Source organism: Rhinopithecus roxellana, chromosome 19, assembly GCF_007565055.1.
Source record: "Rhinopithecus roxellana isolate Shanxi Qingling chromosome 19, ASM756505v1, whole genome shotgun sequence".
Taxonomy (NCBI): Eukaryota; Metazoa; Chordata; class Mammalia; order Primates; family Cercopithecidae; genus Rhinopithecus; species Rhinopithecus roxellana.
Genome location: NC_044567.1, coordinates 48,783,802 through 48,810,725, shown reverse-complemented (window position 1 = coordinate 48,810,725; position 26,924 = coordinate 48,783,802). Strand labels below are relative to the sequence as shown.

General features: G+C 44.1%; 1 protein-coding gene across 4 annotated transcripts in view; it reads left to right on the top strand.

Annotated features, from left to right (window-relative positions):
* Positions 1–26,924, top strand: part of CRLF3 (cytokine receptor like factor 3) — a 53,551-nt gene that overhangs the window by 1,400 nt on the left and 25,227 nt on the right. For all 4 annotated transcript variants that reach the window (XM_030923061.1, XM_030923060.1, XM_030923063.1 and 1 more), the window contains exon 2: positions 20,857–21,064. In XM_030923061.1, the coding sequence (XP_030778921.1) occupies positions 20,857–21,064 (208 nt within the window). The remainder of the gene's footprint in view (positions 1–20,856; positions 21,065–26,924) is intronic.

Here is a 26,924-nt window from a genome sequence, read left to right as displayed (position 1 = left end):
AGGGTGGAGTGCAGTGGCACTATCTTGGCTCACTGCAACCTCCGCCTCCCGGGTTCAAGCGATTCTCCTGCCTCAGCCTCCCGAGTAGCTGAGATTACAGGTCTGCGCGCCACCACACCCGGCTAATTTTTGTATTTTTAGTAGAGACAAGGTTTCAGCAAGTTGACCAGGATGATCTTGAACTCCTGACCTCGTGATCCACCTGCCTCAGCCTCCCAAAGTGCTGGGATTACAGGCGTGAGCCACTGCGCCCGGCCGGGTTTTATGTATTTAAAAATACAGTGTAGGCCAGACATCTTTTGTATTTTAGTAGTGAAACCGGAAGCAGAATCTAGATATGATTATGCTGATTTGGTGAATACTTTTCAAGGCCTTCCAATGCACTCATCTTTATTTCTCTGTGAAAATGTCTGCATTATTCCTTCTGCTATTTTGAAATAGGGACTCTAGATCTAAGACATTGTATAAAAAGAAAGATATTAAAATACCATCTAACATTTCAGTCAGTTAAGGTGTATTATATATGAGCATGATTATTGTTTGTGTATTAACAATTCAGAATCAGTAGAGTTGACACTAAATGAGTGAGTTTAGCACCTGGGAATAATTAATTTCTTGTGATATTGGATGCATTAAAAAAAATCATGTGATTACACCTTAGATGGTTTAGTATTCAATTTTCAAACCTATACTTTTTTCAATTTTATATCCAACAATTTAAATACAGGACATGCTTCTCTGTAGTTTAGTTTATTATGAGCTTTGTTTTGTTTTGTTTTTGAGGCCCATTGTCTTGGGCTTGAGACAGAAAACATTAAATGGACATCCATTACAGTTAGGTTCCTGATGACATTGCCTTCTGACTAGACTGAGTAATAATGTAGTTCTCTTTTGTGAGTGTGAGTCTCTTTTGGGAATGTGTTTTGTGCCAGTGGCAGTTACAACAGCATCTCTCAAAGCTAACTCTAGGGGATTGTGCATGTTTGGGTTTGTGGCATAAGTCCTCTGTGAACTTGCATTTTAAGGAAGGTCTATGGTACAAAAATATTATCAAAATAACCAGCTGCTTTTGTTTGGTGGTTAGGATATTTTTAGGGTTCCAGTCATTTTCAGAGTAACTATGTAAAATACATGGCACTTTAGTCAAGGATTTTGCATGGGAGAAGCATGAGAAGAGCAGAGAGGAAGGGATACCACCTGTTGTCTTTATTTTTTACTTGCTGATTTTATATCTTTTTGGCATATGATTTTTGTTTTTCTTTTTCTTTTTTTTTTTCTTTTTTTTTGGTGGGGGTGCAGACAGGGTTTTGTTGCATTTCCCAGGCTGGTCTCCAACTCCAGGGCTCAAAAGATCCTCCCACCTCTGCCTTCCAGAGATGGAATTACAGGTGTGAGCCACTGTGCTGCCTGGCATGTGACTTTTTTATTGAGATATAATTCACATGCCATAAAAGTCATGCCTTAACGTTTACAATTCAAAGGTTTTTAGTATATTCGTAGAGTTGTCCAACCATCACCACTATCTAATTCAAGTATATATTCATCACCCCCAAAAGAACTCCTTAGCTGTCACTCCCATATCCCCTGGCAACCACAAAACTACTTTCTGTCTCCATGGATTTGCCTATTCTGGTCATTTATATAAATGAATTCATACGGTATATAGCCCCTTGTGACTGACTTCTTTGACTTAGAATAATGTTTCAAGGTTGATTGATGTGGTAGCACGTAACAGTACTTCAAACCTTTTTATGGCTGAATAATTGTTATGTGGATATACCACATTTTATTTATCCATTCATCAGTTAATGGACATTTGGATTATTGGATTAATTCCACTTTTGACTATTATGAATAATGCTTCTGTAAAGAATTTGTGTGGACATGTTTTCAGTTCTTTTAGAATATAGCTAGGAATTGGTGGATCAAAGGCAACCTTTTGTTTAACCTTTTCAGAAACTCTTGGCATACTTTTTATCTTTTTTTTTTTTTTGAGACAGGACCTCGCTGTCACCCAGGCTGGAGTGCAGTGGCACAATCTCGGCTCACTGCAAGCTCTGCCTCCCAGGCTCAAGTGATCCTCCCATCTCAGTGTCCCAAGTAGCTGGGACTACAGGCAAGTGCCATCACACCCGGCTAATTTTTTGTATTTTTAGTAGAGATGGGGTTTCAGCATGTTGCCCAGGCTCCTGAACACCCACTTTGGCCTCCCCAAGTGTTGGGATTACAGGCTTGAACCACCACACCCAGCCTCTTTTTTTTTTTTTTTTTTTTGAGCCAGAGTCTTGCTCTGTCACCCAAGCTGGAGTGCAGTGGCATGATCAAAACTCACTGCAGCCTTGACTTCCTGGGCTCAAGCCATCCTCCTATCTCAGATCCCCAAGCAGCAGGGGCTATAAGTACACACCACCATGCCTGCCTAATTTTATTTAATTTTTTTAGTAGAGATGATATCTTCCTGTGTTTCCCAGACTGGTTTCTTTTTCTTTTCTTTTCTTTTCTTTTCTTTTTTTTTTTTTTTTTGAGACAGAGTCTCGCTCTTTTGCCCAGGCTGGAGTGAGGTGGCACAATCTTTTCTCACTGCAACCTTAGGCTCACTGCAACCTCCGCCTCCTGGGTTCAAGAGATTCTCCTGCCTCAGCCTCCTGAATAGCCAGGGTTACAGGCACCTGCCACCATGCCCATCTACTTTTTGTATTTTTACTAGAGACAGGGTTTCACCATGTTGGCCAGGCTGGCCTCGAACTCCTGACCTCGGGTGATCCTGCCCACCTCAGCCTCCCAAAATGCTGGGATTACCACCGCACCTGGGTGAGCCACCATTCCCAGCTGCCAGGACAATTTCTAACTCCTGAGCCCAAGCAATCCTCTTACTTCAGCCTCCCAAAGTACTGGTATTACAGGTGTAAGCTGCTGCATCTAGCCTACCTTTTATCTTTGCTTTAGTTTCTTATCCTTTAAAATCTAGCATGAAATTTGTCTCGTGTTAAGAAATCATGTTGTTTGAACATTTAGAAGGAAGAAGAATAAAAATGTTTTTAAGTTATTCTGTCAAAACTGCCAACATGTAGCAGTTTCTCCTCTTGTGGTTAAGTTTAGGCTCTACCCTCTTTTCAGAGAAAAGGAAGTTCTGCGTAGGAATGCAAGGATTGTCTGTAACTCTTAATGTTTGAATAAGTTAAAGGCTAGAAAGCTGTTCATTGTCTTCAGGAAATCAGATAATGTTTACAGCCAACTTGGCCTAGCTGATGTTGAAATCATTAAGAATAGTTCTCTATAGCTCGCTGGAATCCTTGGTACTAAGATGTAAATACCAAAGAAATTAACTCCCGGCCGGGCGCGGTGGCTCAAGCCTGTAATCCCAGCGCTTTGGGAGGCCGAGACGGGCGGATCACGAGGTCAGAAGATCGAGACCATCCTGGCTAACATGGTGAAACCCCGTCTCTACTAAAAAATACAAAAAACTAGCCGGGTGAGGTGGTGGGCGCCTGTAGTCCCAGCTACTCGGGAGGCTGAGGCAGGAGAATGGCGTAAACCTGGGAGGCGGAGCTTGCAGTGAGCTGAGATCCGGCCACTGCACTCCAGCCCGGGCGACAGAGCGAGACTCCGTCTCAAAAAAAAAAAAAAAAAGAAAAAAGAAATTAACTCTCACTGTCCTTAAATATTCATTTGTTCATTCACTCAAGTAAATATTTATTGGGTGCCTACTGTAGGGCTGAGAAACTTCTAGGTCCTAGATTCTGTGTTCAAGGAAATAGATCACTGCCCTCCTGGATTTATGCATTCCTCTTTACTTTGGTGGCTGATACTTAGGTTACTACCCCTAAAAACAAAACAAGAAAAATGTAAGTTCTATTTGTGTATTCATTTTTAGATTTCGCTTCTATTATATCTTTCATCACTTGTCCTATTTCTACAGCATTGGCCTTTCTGTTTGTTATAAGTAGAGATCCAACCTGGCCAATATGGTGAAACCCCATCTCTACTAAAAAAATATAAATTAGCCGGGTGTGGTGCCGGGTGCCTGTAGTCCTAGCTACTCTGGAGGCTGAGGCAGGAGAATTGCTTGAACCGGGGAGGCGGAGGTTGCAGTGAACCAAGATCACACCACTGCACTCCAGCCTGGGCGACAGAGCGAGACTCCATTTCAAAAACAAAAATATAAGCTGAGATAACTGATCAAAATGTCATGTAGTGATGTCAGCTGGCCACTCAGGCCTCACAGAGTGGCACCACTTTGATGACATTGCCAAAGTCAGGGCCTGGTCTTTAAACTTTGTAAGTCCAAAAAGTTCATTTTTGTACATTATCAAAGGGGAATTAGTTGAGGTACTGGAGGTGTCTATAGTGAGAAATGCAGTATTTTATTCTGTGTGTTCTAATTCACTCTATAACATCACTATGTTGGCTTTCATATACCTTTTGGTATTCCGATTCAGTATTTCTCAGGACCCTAACAAAAGCAAGTCTCTGCTCCTTCAAGAGCAAATGGTAAGATCCTTGCACCTAATTAAGATACTAGTTGGTGGCCGGGCGCAGTGGCTCACCCCTGTAATCCCAGCACTTTGGGAGGCCGAGGTGGATGGATCACATGAGGTCAGGAGTTCGAGACTAGCCTTCAACATAGCAAAACCCTGTGTCTACTAAAAATATAAAAAAAATTAGCCAGGTGTGGTGGCACACACCTATAATCCCAGCTAGTCTGCAGGCTGAGGCAGGAGAATTGCTTATACCTGGGAGGTGGAGGTTGCAGTGAGCCAAGATGGCGCCACTGCACTCCAGCCTCAGCAACAGAAGACTGTCCCCCCCCCCCAAAAAAACACAAAAACTCAAAAAAAAGTTATTTCAAAAAACCAAGACAGGAAGTCTTAGTAGCTTAACAAAGAAAAGAAAGCTGTTGGCCAGGCGTGGTGGCTCATGCCTGTAATCCCAGCACTTTGGGAGACCGAGGCAGGCGGATCACCTGAGGTCAGGAGTTTGAGACAAGCCTGACCAATATGATGAAAACCTGTCTTTACTAAAAATACAAAAATTAGCCGGGCGTGGTGGTGGGCGCCTGTAATCCCAGCTACTCGGGAGTCTGAGGCAAGAGAATTGTTTGAAGTCAGGAGACAGAGGTTGCAGTGAGCTGAGATCGTGCCATTGCACTCCAGCCTGGGCAATAAGAGCGAAACTCTGTCTCAAAAAAAAAAAGTGCAAAGAAAAGAAAGCCGTTATTGCTCCTTTTATCTCCCACTTCCTCTTCTGTTACCCATTTTCAAAATACTACAAAAATCTGAGTATAATTTGTTACAGTAGTAGTACTTAAAATGTTCCTATTATAGTATTCTAAGAAAAGATTAAATCCAGATACAGGGAAAACCAAGAACAGGTGAAATATATATATATATGTTTTTTTTTTAATGAAGTTTCACTCTTGTTGCCCAGTCTGGAGTGCAATGACGCAATCTTGGCTCACTGCAACCTTCGCCTCCCAGGTTCAAGCAATTATCTTGCCTCAGCCTCCTGAGTAGCTGGGACTACAGGTGCGTGCCACCACGCCCAGCTAATTTTTGTATTTTCAGTAGAGATGGGGTTTCACCATGTTGGCCAGGATGGTCTCAATCTCTTGACCTCATGATCCACCTTCCTCCGCCTTCCAAAGTGCTGGGGTTACAGGCTTGAGCCACACTGCCCGGCCTGCAGTTAACATTTGATGTATCTTTCTATATATATTATTCTGGAAAGTTGAGAGACTACTGTATATGCAACTTTATATCACTTTTTAATTTTTATTAACATTATAAACATTTTGTTAACATTATAAGAATTTTGGTAACATCATAAGCATTTACAAGAATATTTTCCCATGTAAAGCCTTTTTTTTTTTTTGAAGACAGTCTCACTTTGTCATTCATACTGGAGTACAGTGGCACCACCTTGGTTCACTGCAACTTCCAACTCCCGGGTTCAAGCAATTCTCCTGCCTTAGCCTCTCAAGTAGCTGGGATTACAGGCACATGCCACCACACCCAGCTCATTTTTTGTATTTTTAGTAGAAGGAGGTTTCATCATGTTGCCCAGGCTGGTCTTGAACTCCTGAGCTCAGGCTGTTCACCCACCTCAGCCTCAAAAAGTGCTAGGATTACAAGCATGAGCCACTGCGCCCATCCCACAGCCTCATTTTTAATGCAGAGTTGGAGTCTATTATAAATACTTAAAGGAACATTTGTTGGTGGTAGGTTGCAATATATTGATTCTGGAACTCCAAAGTACTGGAAGCAAAACTAATTGCACATAAGGGGGGTAAAAATAAAAGCCCCACATATACAGTCAAAACAACAGGGATATATTCTGAGAAATGTGTCATTGGGCGATTTTGTCATTGTACAAACCTAGATGGTATCATCTGCTACACACCTAACTATAGTTTATTGCTCCTAGGGTACAAGTCTGTACAGCATGTTACTATACTGAATACTGTAGATAGTTGTAACATATTGTAAGTGTGTATCTAAACATAGAAAAGGTACAGTAGGCATGGTGGGTCACACTTGTAATCCCAGCACTTTGGGAGGCCAAGGTGGGAGGATCTCTTGAGCCCAGAAGTTTGAGACCAGTCTGGGCAATATAGGGAGACCCCATCTCCACAAAGAAATTGAAAATTATCCAGGTATGGTGGTGCATGCCTGTGGTCCCAGCTACTCAGGAGTCAAAGATGAGAGGATTCCTTGAGCCCAGGAGGCTGAGGGTGCAGTAAGCCATGATCACACCACTGTATTCCAGCCTCGACAACAGAACTAGACCCTGTCTCAAGAAAGAAAGAAAGAGAGAGAAAGAAAGAAAGATACAGTAAAAATATAAAAATATAATAATATAATCTTATGGGACTACCATTATGTATGTGATTGTTGTTGTCCAAAACATCATTTTGTGATGCTTGACTGTATTTGTGTGCAAAAGACCACATATTTACATTGGTTTTTGAGTCAGTCTTTTCGACCAATAAATCTTTTCACAAGTTTTTTTTTTTTTTTTTGGAGACGGAGTCTCGCTCTGTCACCTAGGCTGGAGTGCAGTGGCCAGATCTCAGCTCACTGCAAGCTCCGCCTCCCGGGTTCACGCCATTCTCCTGCCTCAGCCTCCCGAGTAGCTGGGACTACAGGCTCCGCCACCTTGCCCGGCTAGTTTTTTGTATTTTTAGTAGAGACGGGGTTTCAACGTGTTAGCCAGGATGGTCTCGATCTCCTGACCTCGTGATCCGCCCGTCTCGGCCTCCCAAAGTGCTGGGGATTACAGGCTTGAGCCACTGCGCCCGGCCTTTTTTTTTTTTTTTTTTGAGGTGGAGTCTTGGTCTGTCACCTAGGCTGGAGTGCAGTGGCACGATCTCAGCTCACCGCAACCTCTGCCTTCCAGGTTCAAGTGATTCTCCCGCCTCCACCTCCCGAGTAGCTGGGACTACTGGTGCACACCACCATGCCCGACTACTTTTTCTGTTTTTAGTAGAGACGGGGTTTCCTCATATTGGCCAGGCCGGTCTCAAACTCCTGAGCTCGTGATCTGCCTGTCTTGGCCTCCCAGAGTGTTGGGATTACAGGCGTGAGCTACCATGCCTGGCCTACAAATTGTCTTTTTTTTTTTAACTTTTTATTTCCTGAACAACACCGATGTACAGAAATCATCTTTAAATATGGCACTCTGAAAGCTGCTGGTTGAGTTTAAGACTCCCCAGAAATATAGAAGGAGGTCAAGGAGAATTAAAACAAGCCATTCTGGCCAGGCTCGGTGGCTCACACCTATAGTCCCAGCACTTTGGGAGGCTGAGGTGGGCGGATCATCTGAGGTCAGGAGTTCCAGACCAGCCTGGCTAACATGGTGAAACCCCGTCTTTACTAAAAATATAAAAAAGTTAGGTGGTACACCTGTAATGCCAGCTGCTTGGGAGGCTGAGGCAAGAGAATGGCTTGAACCTGGGGGTCAGAGGTTGCAGTGAGCCGAGATTGCGCCCCTGCACTCCAGCCTGGGGAACAGAGTGGGACTCCATCTCAAAAAAAAAAAAAAAAAAAAAAAAGAAACTAGCCATTTTCTGGTCGGGTGTGGTGGTTTACGCCTGTAATACCAGCACTCTGGGATGGCAAGGTGGGTGGATTACCTGAGGTCAGGAGTTTGAGACCAGCCCGGCCAACATGGTAACACCTCGTCTCTACTAAAAATACAAAAAGTTGGCCGGGCACCAGTGGCTCACACCTGTAATCCCACCACTTTGGGAGGCCAAGGTGGGTGGATCACCTGAGATCAGGAGTTCGAGACTGGCCTAGCTAACATGGTGAAACCCCATCTCTACTAAAAATTCGAAAACTAGCCAGGCGTGGTGGTGGGTGCTTGTAATCCCAGCTACTCGGGAGGCTGAGGCAGGAGAATCGCTTGAATCCAGGAGGTGGAGGTTGCAGTGAGTGGAGATTGCGCCACTACACTCTAGCCTGGGCGACAGAGCGAGACTCTGTCTCAAAAAAACAAAACACAAAAGAAAAAAACCCTCAAAAATTCGCTGGGCGTGGTGGCAGGTGCCTGTAATCCCAGTTACTTGGGAGGCTGAGGCAGGAGAATTGTTTGAACCCGGGAGGCAGAGGTTGCATTGAGCCGAGATTGCACCACTGCATTCCAGCTTGGGCAACAGAGCAAGACTTCATCTCCAAAAAAAAAGAAAAGAAAGAGGAAGCTGTATCCACACTTGGAGGCCGAGACGGCGATCACGAGTCAGGAATCGAGACCTCCGTAACATGGTAACCCCGCTTATAAAAAAAAATACAAAAAGCACCGGGCTGGGGCCTGATCCACTCTCGGAGCTGGAGGAGAATGGCGTAACCGGGCAGTTGCAGGAGCTGAGACCGCACTCATCAGCCCGGCGACAGACGAGACTCCGTCTCAAAAAAAAAAAAAAAAAAAAAGAAAAGAAAGAAAGAAAGTGTGTGAATGTTTTGTTGTAGAGGTATATTTTTGTGTGTAGATTTTTTTTTTTTTTTTGAGACGGAGTTTCGCACTTGTTGCCCAGGCTGGAGTGCAATGGCACAATATTGACTCACGGCAACCTCCGCCTCCCAGGTTCAAGTGAGTCTCCTCCCTCAGCCTTCCGAGTAGCTGGGATTACAAGCATGCACCACCACGCCTGGCTAATTTTGTATTTTTAGTAGAGATGGGGTTTCACCATGTTGGTCAGGTTGGTCTCGAACACCCGACCTCAGGTAATCCACCAGCCTCAGCCTCCCGAAGTACTGGGATTACAGGCGTGAGCCACCATGCCTGGCGATTTTGTTTTAGTAGAGAACTGGGTTTTTTTTTTGAGGCGGAGTCTCGCTGTGTCACCCAGGCTGGAGTGCAATGGCATGATCTCAGCTCAATGTAACCTCTGCCTCGCGGGTTCAAGCAGTTCTCCTGCCTCAACCCCCTGAGTAGCTGGGATTACAGGCTCCTGCCACCACGCTTGGCTAATATTTCTGCATTTTTAGTAGAGACGGGGTTTCACCATACTGGCCAGGCTGGTCTCCCAACTCCTGACCTCAGGTGATCCGCCCGCTTCTGCCTCACAAAGTGCTGGGATTACAGGCGTGAGCCACTGCTCCTGGCCAGTAGCTATTCTTATTGCTATAAATCTGGTAAATAATATGACTAATTTGTCATCTAAAAAGCCAAACAAGTATAGAACAACCTTTTATTGTTATTACTATTATTATTGTTTTTTTGAGATGGAGTTTTGCTCTGTCACCCAGGCTGGAGCACAGTATCTCAATCTCGGCTCACTGCAACCTCTGCCTCCCGGATTCAAGCAATTCTTCTGTCTCATCCTCCCGAGTATCTGGGATTACAGGCGTGCGCCACCAAGGCCAGCTAATTTTTGTATTTTTAATAGAGACGAGATTTCACTGTGTTGGCCAGGCTGGTTTTGAACTCCTTGCCTCAAGTGATCTGCCCACCGTAGCCTCCCAAAGTGCAGGGCTTACAAGCATGAGCCACCACACCCGGCCCAGCCTTTTTTTATTATTGAGGGCTATCAGTGAGTCACTAATATTTGCCGTTATTTTAGTTGTTCCTATTAGCCATGAAAGCTTGCGAAACTAAACTTGCCTAATCTTCAGTTTCCTTCTGTGTAAAATGAGGATAAGGATAGTATCTACCTGGCCATTGTGGGAATTAAAATGAGAAACTTATTTAAAATGCTTAGCACAGTGCCTAGGACATAGGAGATTCTTAATTAATGTTAGCCATGATAATACTAAATATTATTGTTATTCAAGGTGACATCCCCTGCTCCTCCAACTGACAACTTATTCTTTAAATGTCTCCTACTCTCTTTCCCATCATAATGCTCTTTTAATGCTCTGATGGCAGTTTGTGGCTGCCCCAGTTATGTAAGAACATAATTCATTTCATTATAGTTACTTTTGCTTGCCATCCTTGTTACCAGAATGAGAGTTTTTGAGGTGAAGACCATGCTTTATTCATCTTTATAACCCTACTTTCTGGCACATACTAGGCCTCAATAAATGTTGAATGAATGCCTTTATGAATGTTGTGGGTGTAATTTGGCAGACATTCTTTTTTCGATTATCTTGGTCTTGATGATGTGCACTCTATTAGATAATCAAGAATTAAACATGTATTTTTCATATGGTTTGTTTACTGCTACGTAATAAAACTGTGCCAAAGCTTAATAACTTAAAAAGCAACCATTTTATTTGCTTACAATTCTGGAAGTTGACTGGGGCTCAGATAGGTAGTTCTCCTGGTTTTGCTTGGCAACACTCTTATGGTTGCGTGAAGTTGAGGCTGGAACTGTCTGACATAGAACATTCACTTATATTGGAGACTTAGTATTAGCTAGTCTCAGTTGGAACACTGGCATACCTGGGCTTTGGTGCCAATCTCTCTCTCTGTCTTCCTCCCTTCCTGCCTTTTCACCTTCCTGTCTCTTTCCTCTTGTCCTCTCCAGAAAAGTAGGCATACTTCTTTCATGGTGGCCTCCAAAAAGCAGATGTTGACAGGTCTTCTGAAGGATGAGGCCTGGAACTGGCACAGGATTAGTTTCACTCTATGGCTGTGCACGTGTGATTGCATTGCTAGTCACAGGCCCAGCCCAGATTCTAGGGGAGAGGACCACACAAGGCCACGAGTAGTTGGAAGTGTGAATTCCTGGTACATTGGGGGCCGCTACTGTAATAGATTACCAAATCATATAATATACGTTTTCTTTTTGAAAGTTCTCAAATAAGCATTTTTTTTCTAAAAAAGCCTAAGTGTAAGAGAAACGAGGAGAAACATAGCAGTGCTTACAAGTCCATTCTTGAGTCAGACTGAATTCACAATCTCTGCTACTTCATAACTTTGTGATATGGCCAGTTTCATCTCTCTGACTCCTATGTTACTCATCTACACCATCTACACATGTTCTTTTCACAGGGTTATGGTAGAGTTTAAATTAGACCATAAGTACAGTTTTACCTGGCATACAGGTACTCAGTAGATGATAGCTGCTGCTGTATTGTTACTGTTTCCATTACTACTAATGACTGATGTCTTGGTATCAGTACAAAGACAAATAGCTAATATACATTTCACACAAAATGAGAAAAAATATGTTGATTAGCGTCTTCAATTTTAGTTGACTATTTTTATCTTTTTATTTATTTATTTATTTATTTATTTATTTATTTTTTTTTTTTTTTTGAGGCGGAGTCTCGCTCTGTCGCCCGGACTGGAGTGCAGTGGCCCGATCTCAGCTCACTGCAAGCTCCGCCTCCCGGGTTTGCGCCATTCTCCCACCTCAGCCTCCCGAGTAGCTGGGACTACAGGCGCCCGCCACCTCGCCCAGCTAGTTTTTGTATTTTTAGTAGAGACGGGGTTTCACTGCGTTAGCCAGGATGATCTCGATCTCCTGACCTCGTGATCCGCCCGTCTCGGCCTCCCAAAGTGCTGGGATTACAGGCTTGAGCCACCGCGCCCGGCCTATTTTATTATTTATTTATTTATTTATTGAGATGGAGTCTCGCTCTGTCGCCCAGGTTAGGGTGCAGTGGCGCCGATCTCAGCTCACTACAGTCTCCGCCTCCCGGGTTCACGCCATTCTCCTGCCTCAGCCTTCCAAGTAGCTGGGACTATAAGCACCCGCTACCACACCCAACTTAATTTTTTATATTTTTAGTAGAGACAGGGTTTCACCGTGTTAGCCAGGATGGTCTCGATCTCCTAACCTCATGATCTGCCTGCCTCGGCCTCCCAAAGTGCTGGGATTGCAGGCATGAGCCACCGCACCTGGCATTTTTTTAAATTTGTATTTTAGATGGAGTCTCGCACTGTTGCCTGGGCTGGAGTGCAGTGGCACGGCCTCGGCTCACTGCAACCTCTGCCTTGCAGGTTCAAGCAGTTCTCCTGCCTCAGCCTCCTGAGTAGCTGGGATTACAGGTGCCCGCCACGATGCCCAGCTAATTTTTTTGCATTTTTAGTAGAGATGGAGTTTCACCATGTTGGCCAGGCTGGTCTTGAACTCCTGACTTTGTGGTTCAACTGCCTCAGCCTCCCAAAGTGCTGGGATTACAGGCATGAGCCACTGCACCCGGCTGTCTTTTATTTTTGATCAGTATGTTTTTCTGTTTTTTTGTGGGGGTTTTGTTTGTTTGTTTTGAGACAGATTGTTACTCTCTCACCCAGGCTGGAGTACGGCAGCGTGATCGCGGCTCACTGCAACCTTCACCTCCTGAGCTCAAATGTTTCTCCTGCCTCAGCCTCCCAGTAGCTGGGATTATAAGCAGGCAACACCAAACCCAGCTAATTTTTGTATTTTTAGTAGAGACAGGGTTTCACCATGTTGCCCAGGCTGGTCTCAAACTCCTGAGCTCAGGCAATCCACCTGCCTCAGCCTCCCAAAATGCTAGGATTCCAGGCGTAAGCCACTGCGCCTGGCCAGTTTTTAATCAGTATGTTCTTGTTAGCAAATAGTTTTGTGTTTTGTATATGTGGTTTTCTTTTTTGTTTGTTTGTTTGGTTATTTTTGAGGCAGGGTCTCACTTTGTCACCCAGGCTGGAGGGCAGTGGTGCAAAAACCACCCACTGCAGCCTCAACCTCCCAGGCTCAAGTGATCCTGTCACCTTAGCCTCCGAAGCAGCTGGGACTACAAGCCATGCCACCACACCCAGCTGATTTTTTGTATTTTTTACTAGAGACAGAGTTTTGCCATGTTGCCCAGGCTGGTCTTGAACTCCTGGACACAAGTGATCCGTCCTCTAAAAGTGCTGGGATTATAGGCATGAGCCACAGCACCTGGCCTCTGCATATGTCTTTTTAGTAACTAAACTCTGGAGGAAAATATGTCAGTTACTATTGTTTTGGAGAGTTGTGAAGGAAATACTCCTTAAGCTTTTGGGTGGCTTAGTACTGAAATACAAACTTGATGACTTTTTGGCATTTTGTGAGCTCTTAATCATGTTAAAACTTTAGAACAGTTGCTTTGGGGTTATATTCAGCTGTAGTGGAAACTTGGTTTTATTTTTTATTATTTACTTATTTATTTGTTTTATTTATTTTTTTGAGGTGGAGTCTTGCTCTGTTGCCCAGGTTGGAGTGTGATGGCACTATCTTAGCTCACTGCAACTTCCGCCTCCCGGGTTCAAGTGATTCTCCTGCCTCAGCCCACCAAGTAGCTGGGACTACAGGCGTGCACCACCACACTTGGGTAATTTTTGCGTTTTTTGTAGAGACGGGGTTTTACCCTGTTGGCCAGATTGGTCTTGAATTCCTGAGCTCATGATCCACCTGCCACAGCCTCCCAAAGTGCTGGGATTCCAGGCATGAGCCACCGTGCCCAGGCCAAAACTTTGTAAGGTTTTTTTTTTTTTTTTTTTTTTTTTTTTTTTTTTTTAAGACGGAGTCTTGCTCTGTTGCCCAGGCTGGAGTGCAGTGGCCAGATCTCAGCTCACTGCAAGCTCTGCCTCCCGGGTTCACGCTATTCTCCTGCCTCAGCCTCCGGAGTAGCTGGGACTACAGGCGCCCGCCACCTCGCCCGGCTAGTTTTTTTGTATTTTTTTTTTTTTTTTTGAGACGGAGTCTTGCTCTGCCACCCAGGCTGGAGTGCAGTGGCCGGATCTCAGCTCACTGCAAGCTCCGCCTCCCAGGTTCACGCCATTCTCCTGTCTCAGCCTCCCGAGTAGCTGGGACTACAGGCGCCCGCCTCATCGCCCGGCTAGTTTTTTGTATTTTTTAGTAGAGACGGGGTTTCACCGTATTAGCCAGGATGGTCTCGATCTCCTGACCTCATGATCCGCCCGTCTCGGCCTCCCAAAGTGCTGGGATTACAGGCTTGAGCCACCGCGCCCGGCCAACTTTGTAAGTTTTAATGGTCTGTTACATTAAAGGTTTTAGTGGCAGATTATTTCAAAATATTATTAATCAACATAATGTATTTACAGTTTCCTTTTTGAAATCTTGACTTCTCTGTCATTTGTATTCTCAAATCTATTTTGTTACAAATCACCACAGTTGTTTTTGCCTTGAATGGCTAGGTAGCATTTGAAGCTGATTGGTTGTCCACCACACGATTCTTTACACAGGGACAGGAAATACTACATGTTGTACCAAGAAGTGTCTTTAGCCAATACATAATTTACAGATTTATCTAGGAGCTCTTTTAAAATAGTGTTCTAAGGCCGGGCGCAGTGGCTCAAGCCTGTAATCCCAGCACTTTGGGAGGCCAAGACGGGCGGATCACGAGGTCAGGAGATCGAGACCATCCTGGCTAACACGGTGAAACCCCGTCTCTACTAAAAATACAAAAACTAGCCGGGCGAGGTGGTGGGCGCCTGTAGTCCCAGCTACTTGGGAGGCTGAAGCAGGAGAATGGCGTAAACCCGGGAGGCGGAGCTTGCAGTGAGCTGAGATCCGGCCACTGCACCCCAGCCCGGGCGACGGAGCAAGACTCCATCTCAAAAAATAAAATATAAATAAAAAATAAAAATAAAATAAAATAGTGTTCTATGGCCGAATGCGGTGGCTTATACGCTAGTAATCTCAGCACTTTGAGAGGCTGAGGCAGGAGGATTGCTTGAGTCCAGGAGTTTGAGACCAGCCTGGGCCACATGATGAAAATCCATTTCTACAAAAAATACAAAATTTAGCTGGGTGCAGTGACACATGCCTGTGGTCCCAGCTTCCTGGGAGGCTAAGGTGGGAGAATCACCTGAGTCCAGGATTTCGAGGCTGCAGTGAATTGTGATTGTACCACTGCTCTCCAGCCTGAATGACCAAGTGAGAGCCTGTCTCCAAAAAAAAAAAAAAAAAAAGTGTCCTGTAAGTACAAAACGGCTTGGTGTAATGAAAGAGCATAGTCTTTGGAATTAGACTGTTTCTGGCACTGCGAAGCCTTGGGTAAGTTGTCTTCTTTGGTCCTCACTTTCTGAAACTGTGTTGTAAAGATTTATTGAGTTAACAGTGAACACATGCAACCATTGGTACCACATCAAATATGAAGAAATTCACTCAGCAGTGGAGCTGCATTTTTAAATTAGTTTCATAAAGTCAAGCAAATGAACTTGATTAGTTACATGATTGGATTAAAGGTGACTAGGCTTTAAATCATGAACTAATTCAAGGAAAAGAAAATGATCCCATGGTAGTATCAAGTTTGAAATGGCAGTGGTTGGGATTCTGTAAGCAAAAGGGACCAAATTTACAATGAGAGTACAGGAGGTGAATTTGGAAATTGAGCCTCACTTTTTTAGCCCTCTCTCTGTTTTGTGTTCACATACTTCCTTTTTTCTGAGACTCTGAAACAAAAACAAAACATAGGCTCTGCAATAACTGAAGGAGCTTTTGAATTCTTTCTAAAGGGGAAATTGACTTTACCTAACCAATGCACTTCCTGTGTATGCTGTATCCGCTAAAGAGCAAGACAGGACCTCGGCGGCATAATACTTAACTGCAGAATTTCCTCTTGGCCATTCGAAATGTATTACAGCGCTCTGACACAAGGTCTTTATTTATTCTGGTATCTGTAATGTGTATACAAGGTACCTGAGGGTCCTGTTAAAAATACAGGTTTGGCTGGGTGCGGTGGCTCACACCTGTAATTCTAGCACTTTGGGAGGCTGAGGCGGGTGGATCGCCTGAGGTCAGGAGTTCGAGATCAGCCTGACCAATATGATGAAACCCCATCTCTACTAAAAATACAAAAATTAGCCAGGCGTGGTGGCATGCGCCTATAATCCTAGCTACTCAGGAGGCTGAGACAGGAGAATCATTTGAACACGGGAGGTGGAGTTTGCAGTGAGCTGAGATTGCTCCATTACACTCCAGCCTGGGCAACAAGAGCAAAACTCCATCTCAAGAAAAAAAAAAAAGATACAGTTTCTAGGGGAGGAGGAGGAAGAAAAAAAATTCACGTTCTGATTTAGCAGTTCTGGGTGGGGCCTGAGATTCTGAATTTCTAACAGTATCCCAGGGGATGTGTTAAAATCATAAGGTATTCTCTCTTTGGTTCTTTTAGAAAGTTCTTTGAAACACACATGATTAACTGCGTTTTCCCTCAACAGCATTTGTTTGCCAGATGCTATGTAGATGAGGGCCTAGTTTGCAAGTATCTCATAGTTGGATGGTGAGCCGAATCAAGTGCAATTTGGGTTTATGGCCTTTCTTTCTTTTTTTTTAAATTTTTACTTGGATTAATTTCACAGAAATGCTTTGGTAACTACAGAAATTAGTTAACAATTAATTTAGAATTTTTCTTTGTGATTTAAAGAATTATTTTACTAACTGCACAGATATTATTATAATTGTGTTAATGTCAAATGGAGAGAAAAGGGCTGGATGAGGTGACTCACGCCTTATCCCAGCACTTTGGGAGGCTGAGATGGACGAATCACCAGAGGTCAGGAGTTCGAGACCAGCTTGGCCAACATAGCGAAACCATCTCTACTAAAAATACAAAAATTAGTCAGGTGCGGTGGCGCGTGCCTGTAATCTCAGCTACTCAGGAGACTGAGGCAGAAGAATGTCTTGAACCCAGAAGGCAGAGGTTGCAGTGAGCCAAGATTGCGCCACTGCACTCACTCCAGCCTGGGCCACAAGAGTGAAAGTCCATCTCAAAAAAAAAAAAAAAAGGAAAGAAAATTGTTTCTATGATCTGCCCACCTGGTAAATGATACTGCTGTTTTTCTGTTTTAGTCCTGGGGCATGGGCATTTTTTGTTTTTACATGGTCGTGAACGTTGCTGGGAAACAATATTGTATTCTGCTTTTTAAATTTAGAGAGAATTTAGAGAATAAATAGAAAGTTTTAAATTTCTCTATCAACTGTTGAAATATTGTTCTTTATTCATAATTTGATATGTTCTTTCTTGGTGGATTTTTCTTATACTTTAAACTTTATTGGTAAGAGAAAGGTAAAAGGGTTATGGTAGTAAACAATATGTCGTATGAAACTAAGATAATAATATCTGGAAAGCAAAGTATGTTTTTTCTTTAACTTATTGGAGTGACTTATAGTTAGAATTTTCTCATTAAGTGAGAGAAAACGAGTTGTATGTTACCTGAATCGTTTTTGAGAAGAGAGCCTTGCTCTGTGGCCCAGGTCAGGTTGCAGTGGTGATCCTCCCACCTTGGCCTCCCAAAGTGCTGGGATTACAGGCTTGAGCCACCATGCCTGGCCTGTTATCTGAGGTCTTTAAAATAAAAATCCAGGTGCAGTGGATCACTCCTATAATCTCAGCATTTTGGGAGGCCAAGGTGGTAGGATTGCTTGAAGCCAGGAGTTCAAGACCAGCTTGGGCAACATAACAAGCTCTCGTCTCTACAAAAAGTAAAATTAGCCAAGTGTGGTGGCCTGCGCCTATAAGATCAGCTGCTCAGAAGACTGAGGCAGGAGGATCACCTGAGCCCAGGAGTTCAAGGCTGCAGTGAGCCAGGATCATGCCACTGCATCCGGCCTGTGCAACAGAGTGAGACCCTGTCTCCTAAATAAAAGAAGAAAAATCTAGTGTCTGTATATACAACCTGTTTGTCTTCATAATATATTTGACTTGAAGATTTTCCTGTCATATCCCCTAGAATATGGGTTCTTAATCTGAGATCTGTAGATTTAGGGCAGTGTTTCTCAAATTGTGGGCTGCAGAATTACAGGTGTGCTTGGAAAAAGTGAGAACTCCATCCATACACTCCTTTAGGCCCTCCTGTCATTTTCTGGTTCAGTAGGTCTGGGATGGAACTCTGCAGTCTGAATTATAACAAGTAGCCTACATGATTCTTCTGCAAATGAAGTTTCATAATTACTACTTCAGGCAAGCCATGGTTTGGCTCTGAGGGAATTTGTAAACTTCTGAAATTGAATAATTTTTTAGGGTATAGATTATTTATTTTGGGGGGAAAAGGCTTTATTTTTTCTTCTCTTTCAATAAATTTGAAAGGAAGAAGCTTTATAAACCTCTCATTTAGATTCACAAAGAGCACTGTCATTCAAAAAGGATTAAGTCATTGTCCCAGCTCTGCCTCCTACAGGCCTCTTTGGTTTTTAAATAATTCTTGGTTTTCTTTTAGCATAATGAGAGCATTTTATCCATGAGGTTTTTGTTTGTTTGTTTGTTTGTATTGTGGCTTTTCATTTTTATTTAGGGACAGGGTCTCACTCTGTCACCCAAGCTAGAGTGCAGTGGTGCAGTCACAGCTTACTGCAGCCTCAACGCCCTGGGCTCAGGTGATCCTCCCACCTCAGCCTCCTAAGTATCTGGGACTACAGACATGTGCCACCATGCCCAGCTAATTTTTGTATCATTTGTAAAGACAGGGTTTCTCCATGTTATCCAAGCTGGTCTCAAACTCCTGGGCTCAAGTGATCCTCCTGGCTTAGCCTCTCAAAGTACAAAGATCATAGGTGTGAGCCACTGCACCTGACCATAGCTTGCTTTTTTTTTTTTTTTCTTGAGACAGAGTCTCACTCTGTTGCCCAGGCTGGAGTGCAATGGTGCGATTGCAACTCACTGCAACCTTCACCTCCCGGGTTCAACAGATTCTCCTGCCTCAGTGTCCGAAGTAGCTGGGATTACAGGCACAGGCACGCACCACCACGCTCAGCTAATTTTTTTGTATTTTTAGTAGAGACGGGGTTTCACCATGTTAGGCTGGTCTTAAACTCCTGACCTCGTGATCCACCTGCCTCGGCCTCCCAAAGTGCTGGGATTACAGGCATGAGCCACCGTGCCCGGCTGACCATGGCTTTTTAATCTACTGTTTCTTTGCTGCTTTTCAGTAAAATGAATTTTAATCCCCTCATAATTAAACAATTTTTAGTATTGAAACATGTAATTTTCAAGAACACCTTTTACAGATAATAATAATTTATAACTTTATTGAGTATGACAATGTGCTGTTTATTTTACCCACTGTAGTACCTAGTTTATTTTAATTTATCCTCACAGCAACTCCATGAAGTAACTACTGTTTATTTCTTTTTTTTGAGATGGAGTCTCACTGTGCTGCCCAGCTGGAGTGCAGTGACGCAATCTTGGCTCACTGCAACCTCAGTCTCCCAGGTTCAAGCAATTCTCCTTCCTCAGCCTCCCAAGTAGCTGGGATTACAGGCCTGCACTTCCACGACCAGCTAATTTTTGTATTTTTAGTAGATACGGGGTTTCACCACATTCGCCAGGCTGGTCTCGAACTCCTGTCCTCAAATGATCTGCCCTCCTTGGCCTCCCAAAGTGCTGGGATCACAGGCGTGAGGCACTGCAACCAGCCGAAATAACTATTATTATGCTCATTTGACAAATAAGGAAATTGAGGCATAGAATACTTAATTAACTTAACCAAATTGACATAATTTGTCAATGATGAAACCAAGATTTGGCTTATTCCATCTGACTTGAAGGGCAATTCTGTGTACTTCTGCCTGTTTGTGCAAATCAATCACATTTGGTTTATCAGTGAATGGAAGATGTATATATACAATGGAATACTATTCAACCTTAAAAGAGAAGGAAATTCTGTCATTTGTGACAGCATGGATGAACCTGAAGGACATTATCCTAAGTCAAATAAGCCAGATACAGAAATAAACATATTACATGATCTCATTTATATGTAGAATCTAAAAAGGTGGAAATCATAGAAGCAGAAAGTAGAATGGTGCTTGCTAGGGATGGAGTTGGGGATGGGGAGATGTTGGTCAATGGCTACAAAGTTTCAGTTATTTAATATGCATAAATTCTAGAGATCTCAAGTACAGGATAGTGACGATAGTTAATAATATTGTAGTGTGGCTGGGCGCAGTGGCTCATGCCTGTAATCCCAGCACTTTGGGAGGCCAAGGCGGGTGGATCACGAGGTCAGGAGATCAAGACCAGCCTGGCTAATGTGGCGAAACCCCGTCTCTACTAAAAATACAAAAAATTAGCCAGGTGTGGTGGTGGGCGCCTATAGTCCCAGCTACTCGGGAGGCTGAGGCAGGAGAATGGCGTGAACTCGGGAGGTGGAGCTTGCAGTGAGCAGAGATCGTACCGCTGCACCCCAGCCTGGGTGACAGAGCAAGACTCCATCTAAAAAAAAAAAAAAAAATACTGTCGTGTATACTTGGAATGTGTTAGGAGAGATCATAAGTGTTCTCACCACACAGAAAGGTCACCATGTGAAAAGATGGACGTGTTAATTAGCTTGACTACAATAATAGTTCACTATGTGTATGTGTATCAAAATATCACACCTTAAATGTATATAATTTCAATTAGTCTTTTTTTTACTAAATTGAAGATAATGGTTATACGGTGCTTTTAGATTATTGTGAATTGTACCTATGGATTAACCTTTTTTAAAGATTCTGATTTTGAGTATTTCGTTATTTCTTTTTAGATCAAAGAAAGTGCATCACAGACAAGAGATGTTCTCAAACAGCATTTTAATGATTTAAAGGGAACCCTTGGAAAGCTCCTGGATGAGCGATTGGTGACCCTTTTGCAAGAGGTGGACGCCATTGAACAGGAGACCATTAAACCACTAGATGACTGCCAGAAGCTCATAGAACACGGAGTCAACACTGCAGAAGACTTAGTTCGAGAAGGTGGGAGACCAGGGATCCTGTTACATTAGTGCATTAGTACATTTTCACACTGCTGATAAAGACATACCTGAGACTGGGCAATTTACAAAAGAAAGAGGTTTAATGAACTTACAGTTCCATGTGGCTGGGGATCATGGCAGAAGGTGAAAGTCATGTCTCACATAGTGGCAGACAAGAGAATGAGAGCCAAGCGAAAGGGGTTTCCTCTTAAAATACCATTAGATCTCATGAAAGTTATTCACTACTGAGAATAGTATGGGAGAACTGCCCCCATGATTCAATTATCTCCCATCGGGTCCCTCCCGCAACACATTGGAATTATGGGAGTACTACAATTCAAGATAAGATTTGGGTGGGGACACAGAGCCAAACCGTATCACATGCTAAATGTGGTTCGTTCAGATTGACATTTTGCAGATTCCTCAGGATAGCAGCAGGCTTCTTGCCAGCTGTGGGGTTCTTAGAATGTTCTTACCTAGAGACGGTTTATTTTATTTTATTTTATTTTATTTTATTTTATTTTATTTTTTTTGAGACGGAGTCTCGCTCTGCCACCCAGGCTGGAGTGCAGTGGCCGGATCTCAGCTCACTGCAAGCTCCGCCTCCCCGGTTCACGCCATTCTCCTGTCTCAGCCTCCCGAGTAGCTGGGACTACAGGCGCCCGCCTCATCGCCCGGCTAGTTTTTTGTATTTTTTAGTAGAGACGGGGTTTCACCGCATTAGCCAGGATGGTCTCGATCTCCTGACCTCATGATCTGCCCGTCTCGGCCTCCCAAAGTGCTGGGATTACAGGCTTGAGCCACCGCGCCCGGCCGAGACGGTTTATAATATAGGATGACAGATACACAGTTAGGCATCCCATGGCAAGTGCAGTTGAAGTGTTAGTTATAATTAGCTATAAAACAAGAAAGAATAAATGATATGGGGCACATTGAAATGTTTTGATACAGGCACGCAGTGTGTAATAATCACATTGTGGAAAATGGGGTATCCATCCTCTCAAGCATTTATCCTCTGTGTTACAAACAATCAAATTATACTTTTTTTTTTTTTTGACACGGGGGTCTTGCTCTGTTGCCCAGGCTGTAGTGCAGTGGCGCTATCAGGGCTCACTGCAGTCTTGACCTCCCTGGCTCAGGTGATCCTGCCACCTCAGCCTCCCAAATAGCTGGGATTACAGGTGCGTGCCACCATGCCTGGCTAATTTTTGTATTTTTGGTAGAGACAGTGTTTCACCATGTTGCCCAGTCTGGTCTCGAATTCCCGGTCTCAAGCAGTCTTCCCATCTTGGCCTCCCAAAGTGCTGAGATTACAGGTGAGAGCCACCACAATTATAGTCTCCACTGTTCTGCTTAAAAAGTTAAAAAAAGTGATTGGTGTTTACTCCTATCTTCAGCCAATTGAGTCATGCCCTGCTGCCTTCATTCTACTCACCTTCCTTCAACAGAGATCTATGTCAGGCACATAGCATAAACAAGGGGGCCAGATGCAGTGGCTCACGCCTGTAATCCCAGCACTTTGGGAGGCTGAAGCAAGTGGATCACTTGAGGTCAGGAGTTTAAGACCAGCCTGGGCAACAGCCTGTCTCTACAAAAAAAAAAAAAAAAATTAGCTGGCCATGGTGGTATGCACCTGGAGTCCCAACTACTTAGGAGGCCGAGGTGGGAGGATCACTTGAGGCCAGGAGATTAACGCTGCAGTGAGCCGTGATTGCACCACTGCACGCCAGCCTGGGTGACAGAGTGAGACCCTGTCCCAAAAAATATAAAATGAGAGTAAGAATAAAAGCCAGGTGCGGTGACTCATGCCTGTAATCCCAGCACTTTGGGAGGTCGAGGTGGGTGGATCATGAGGTCAGGAGATCAAGACCATCCTGGCCAACATGGTGAAACCCCGTCTCTAGTGAAAATACAAAAATTAGCTGGCCATGGCAGCATGTGCCTGTAGTCCCAGCTACTCAGGAGGCTGAGGCAGGAGAATTGCTTGAACCCAGGAGGTGGAGGTTGCAGTGAGCTGAGATCGTGCCACTGCACTCCAGCCTGCTGGGTGACAGAGTGAGACTCCCTCTCAAAAAAAAAGAAAAGAATAAAATAGGTGAGAGTTCTTTCCTTTGGGATTCAGAGCCCAGTGAGAGAGAGAGATACATGCTAAGAGAGATCTAAGACCTTATTGGAGCACAGAGGAGGAAGTTCTTAACTTTGTCTGGAATAGTATAGGATAGCTTTCTGTAGGAGGAGTTCCACAGAGGCTGTCAAGCAGACATAGGAAAAAGAGGAGGTAACAGCATGATTCCAAGCAGAAGCAACATCATCATAAAGGCTGGAGTGCAGTGGCTGGATCTCTGCTCACTGCAAGCTCCGCCTCCCAGGTTCACGCCATTCTCCTGCCTCAGCCTCCTGAGTAGCTGGGACTACAGGCGCCCGCCACCACGCCCGGCTAATTTTTTTTATTTTTAGTAGAGACGGGATTTCACCGTGTTAGCCAGGCTGGTCTTGATCTCCTGACCTCGTGATCCACCCACCTCTGTTGAAGCATTTTAAGCAGCAGAGTGCAATCAGATGTGCATTAAAAAAAAATGATCCTGCCTATGTTTTGGAGACTGTGTTAGAGATTGTAAGACTAGAGGGAAAAGAGACTGATTAAAAAGTTATTAGAGGCTGAGGCCAGGCTAACACCTATAACCCCAGCACTTTGGGATGTCAAGACGGGAGGATCACATGAGGTCAGGAGTGTGAGACTAGCCTGGACAACATGGTAATACCCCATCTCTACTAAAAATACAAAAATTGGCCAGGCATGGTGGCAAGTACCTGTAATTCCAGTTACTCGGGAGGCTGAGGCAGGAGAATCGCTTGAACCTGGGAGACGGAGGTTGCAGTGAGCCAAGATTGCAACACTACACTCCCAAAGTGCTGAGATAACAGGCTGTGGGCCACTGTTTTAAAAAAAAATTAGCCAGGCGGGCTGAGCACAGTGGCTCACGCCTGTAATCCCAGCACTTTGGAAAGCCGAGGTGGGCAGATCACGAGGTCAGGAGATCGAGACCATCCTGGCTAACACGGTGAAACCCTGTCTCTACTAAAAATACAAAAAATTAGCCAGGCGTGGTGGCAGGCGCCTGTAGTCCCTACTACTTGGGAGGCTGAAGCAGGAGAATGGCGTGAACCCAGGAGGCAGAGATGGCAGTGAGCTGAGATTGCACCATGGCACTCCAGCCTGGGCGAACAGAGCAAGACTGTGTCTCAAAAAGAAAAAAAAAATTAGCCACGCATAGTGGCATATACCAACTATTGTCCCAACTATTCAGGAGGCTGAGGTGGGAGGAGAGCTTAAGCTATGATTGCACCACTGCAGTCCAGCCTAGGCAACAGAACAAGACCCTGTCTCTTAAAAATAAAAAAAATAAAAAAAGATTTTTTTTTTTCCCCAGAAATGGAATTATTGATGATTTTACTGAGCAGTGACTGTTGTCTGTAGATGATTACCTACATATGTGATGGAGGGGAAAGGGAAGGATTTGTGATGGCAAAAATCAGCCTACTTTTGGATTCTGAATAAATGGTGGTGCTGTTTTTGACACAGTAAGTGAGGGAGGAGGTGGGTGCTTAGTACGTAGTCAGGCATCTGGCTTGGGCATGGTGAGTTTGAGGTGCTTAAGATGGAAATATGGGTATGATTCTTAGGAGAGAGATCATACCAGGAGATGTCAGTATGGCAGTTAATGGTATATATATCAAATATGAATCCATTGGAATAAGTACAATCATCAAGGGACACCGTGTAATGTGAGAAGAGCAGATGAAAGAGATTAGAACACTAAGGGGCACCAACTTTTAAAAGTCATTTGAGGAAAAAGGAGCTAGGGAAGGAGACTGAATTCCATCCCTTCTGCAAAATGAGTGCTGGGAGTGGTGTGGGAAAAAAGTGTGAATGATTCACAAGGCTGTTACTCTACCTGGAAGTTCATCTTCGTTTGGTCCCACTTAGAATATAGTACGAGTGTTATCTTGACATTGCTAGTTACATTTTTGTCTTATCTTCAATGAGAAGTGTTTATTTGCCACTGACCATAACAGTGCTTTTGAGAAAATTCTAGCAGTACCATGGAATGTCTTTCCTTGGTGGACTTTGCATTTGGAAACAAACCCAGAAGCAGTGCAGCATGGGCCAGGAGTGTACACTCATCCCCTGAGGACTGATCATTTGTTTTTATTTTAGAAGATAAATCCTGGCCGGGCACGGTGGCTCATGCCTGTAATCACAACACTTTGGGAGGCTGAGGTGGGCAGATCATCTAAGATTAGGAGTTCAAGACCAGCCTGGCCAACATGGTGAAACCCTGTCTCTACTAAAAATACAAAAATTAGCCGGGCATGGTGGTGGGCGCCTGTAATCCCAGCTACCCGGGAGGCTGAGGCAAGAGGTTGCAGTGAGCCCTAATTGCACCATTGCACTCCAACCTGGGCTACAAGAGTGAGACTCCATCTCAAAAAAAAAAAAAAAAAAGATAAATCCTAGCTGGGCATAGTGGCACATTCCTGTAGTCCTAGCTACTTGGGAGGCTGAGGCGGGAGGATCCCCTGAGCCCAGGAGTTTGAGGCTGCACATCACACTGCAGCCTGGGTGACAGAGTCAGAGTCTGTCTCAAAAAGAAAAAATCCTTTGGGGCAGTGTGATTGTTACAGCATTTGATACTTGAATATTTTTGTGTGTCCAAAATTTAATTTAATTATTTATTTTTGAGATGGAGTCTTGCACTGTTTCCTGGGCTGGAGTGCAGTGGCACGATCTTGGCTTGCTGCAGCCTCCGCCTCGTGGGTTCAAGCGATTCTCCTGCCTCAGCCTTCCAAGTAGCTGGGATTATAGGCACCCACTACCACACCCAGCTAATTTTTTGTATTTTTAATAGAGACAGAGTTTCACCATGTTGCCCTGGCTGGTGTAGCACTCCTGACCTCGTGATTCGCCCACCTTGGCCTCCCAAGTGTTGGGATTACAAGCGTGAGCCACCATGCCTGGCCTATGTTTTTTAATTTAAAAAAATTATTATACATCCCAGCAGCAGAAGGAAACTTCAGAAATATTTTTAATGTCAAACTCTTTACTATTCTCCTGAGGGATAGAAAGTTATTTATGGAATTTTGAGAAAATTATTTATTTATTTATTTTTTTGTTTATTTTTGAGACAGAGTCTCCACACTGTTGCCCAGGCTGGAGTGCAGTGATGCGATCTTGGCTCACTGCAACCTCCACCTCCCAGGTTCAAGCGATCCTAGTGCTTCAGCCTCCTTAGTAGCTGGGACTACAGGAGCGTGCCACTATGCCCAGCTACTTTTTGTATTTTTAGTAGAGACAGGGTTTCACCATGCTGGCCAAGCTAGTCTTGAACTCCCAACCCAAGGTGACCAGCCAGCCTCAGCCTGCCAAAGTGCTGAGATTACAGGCATGAACCACAGTACCCAGCCATGTCTCTGTTTTTGTTTTGGTGAAGGAGAAGGACATATGGTCTCAAAAAACTTGAGTAACTACAGGGCACATTCAGATGGAAAAGAGTTATGACAGTGTTCTTCCGGGCTGTGGAAGGACATAGAAGTTGGTCATTTTCATATCATATGCCTCTATGTAACTTCCTTTTTTTTTTTTTGAGACAGAGTCTCGCTCTGTTGCCTAGGCTGGAGTGCAGTGGCGTGATTTTGGCTCACTGCAACCTCCACATCCCGGATTCAAGCGATTCTCCTGCCTCAGCCTCCTGAGTAACTGGGAGTACAGGTGCCCACCATCACACCCGACTAATTTTTGTATTTTTAGTAGAGACGTGGTTTCACCATGTTGGCCAGGATGGTCTTGATCTTCTGACCTT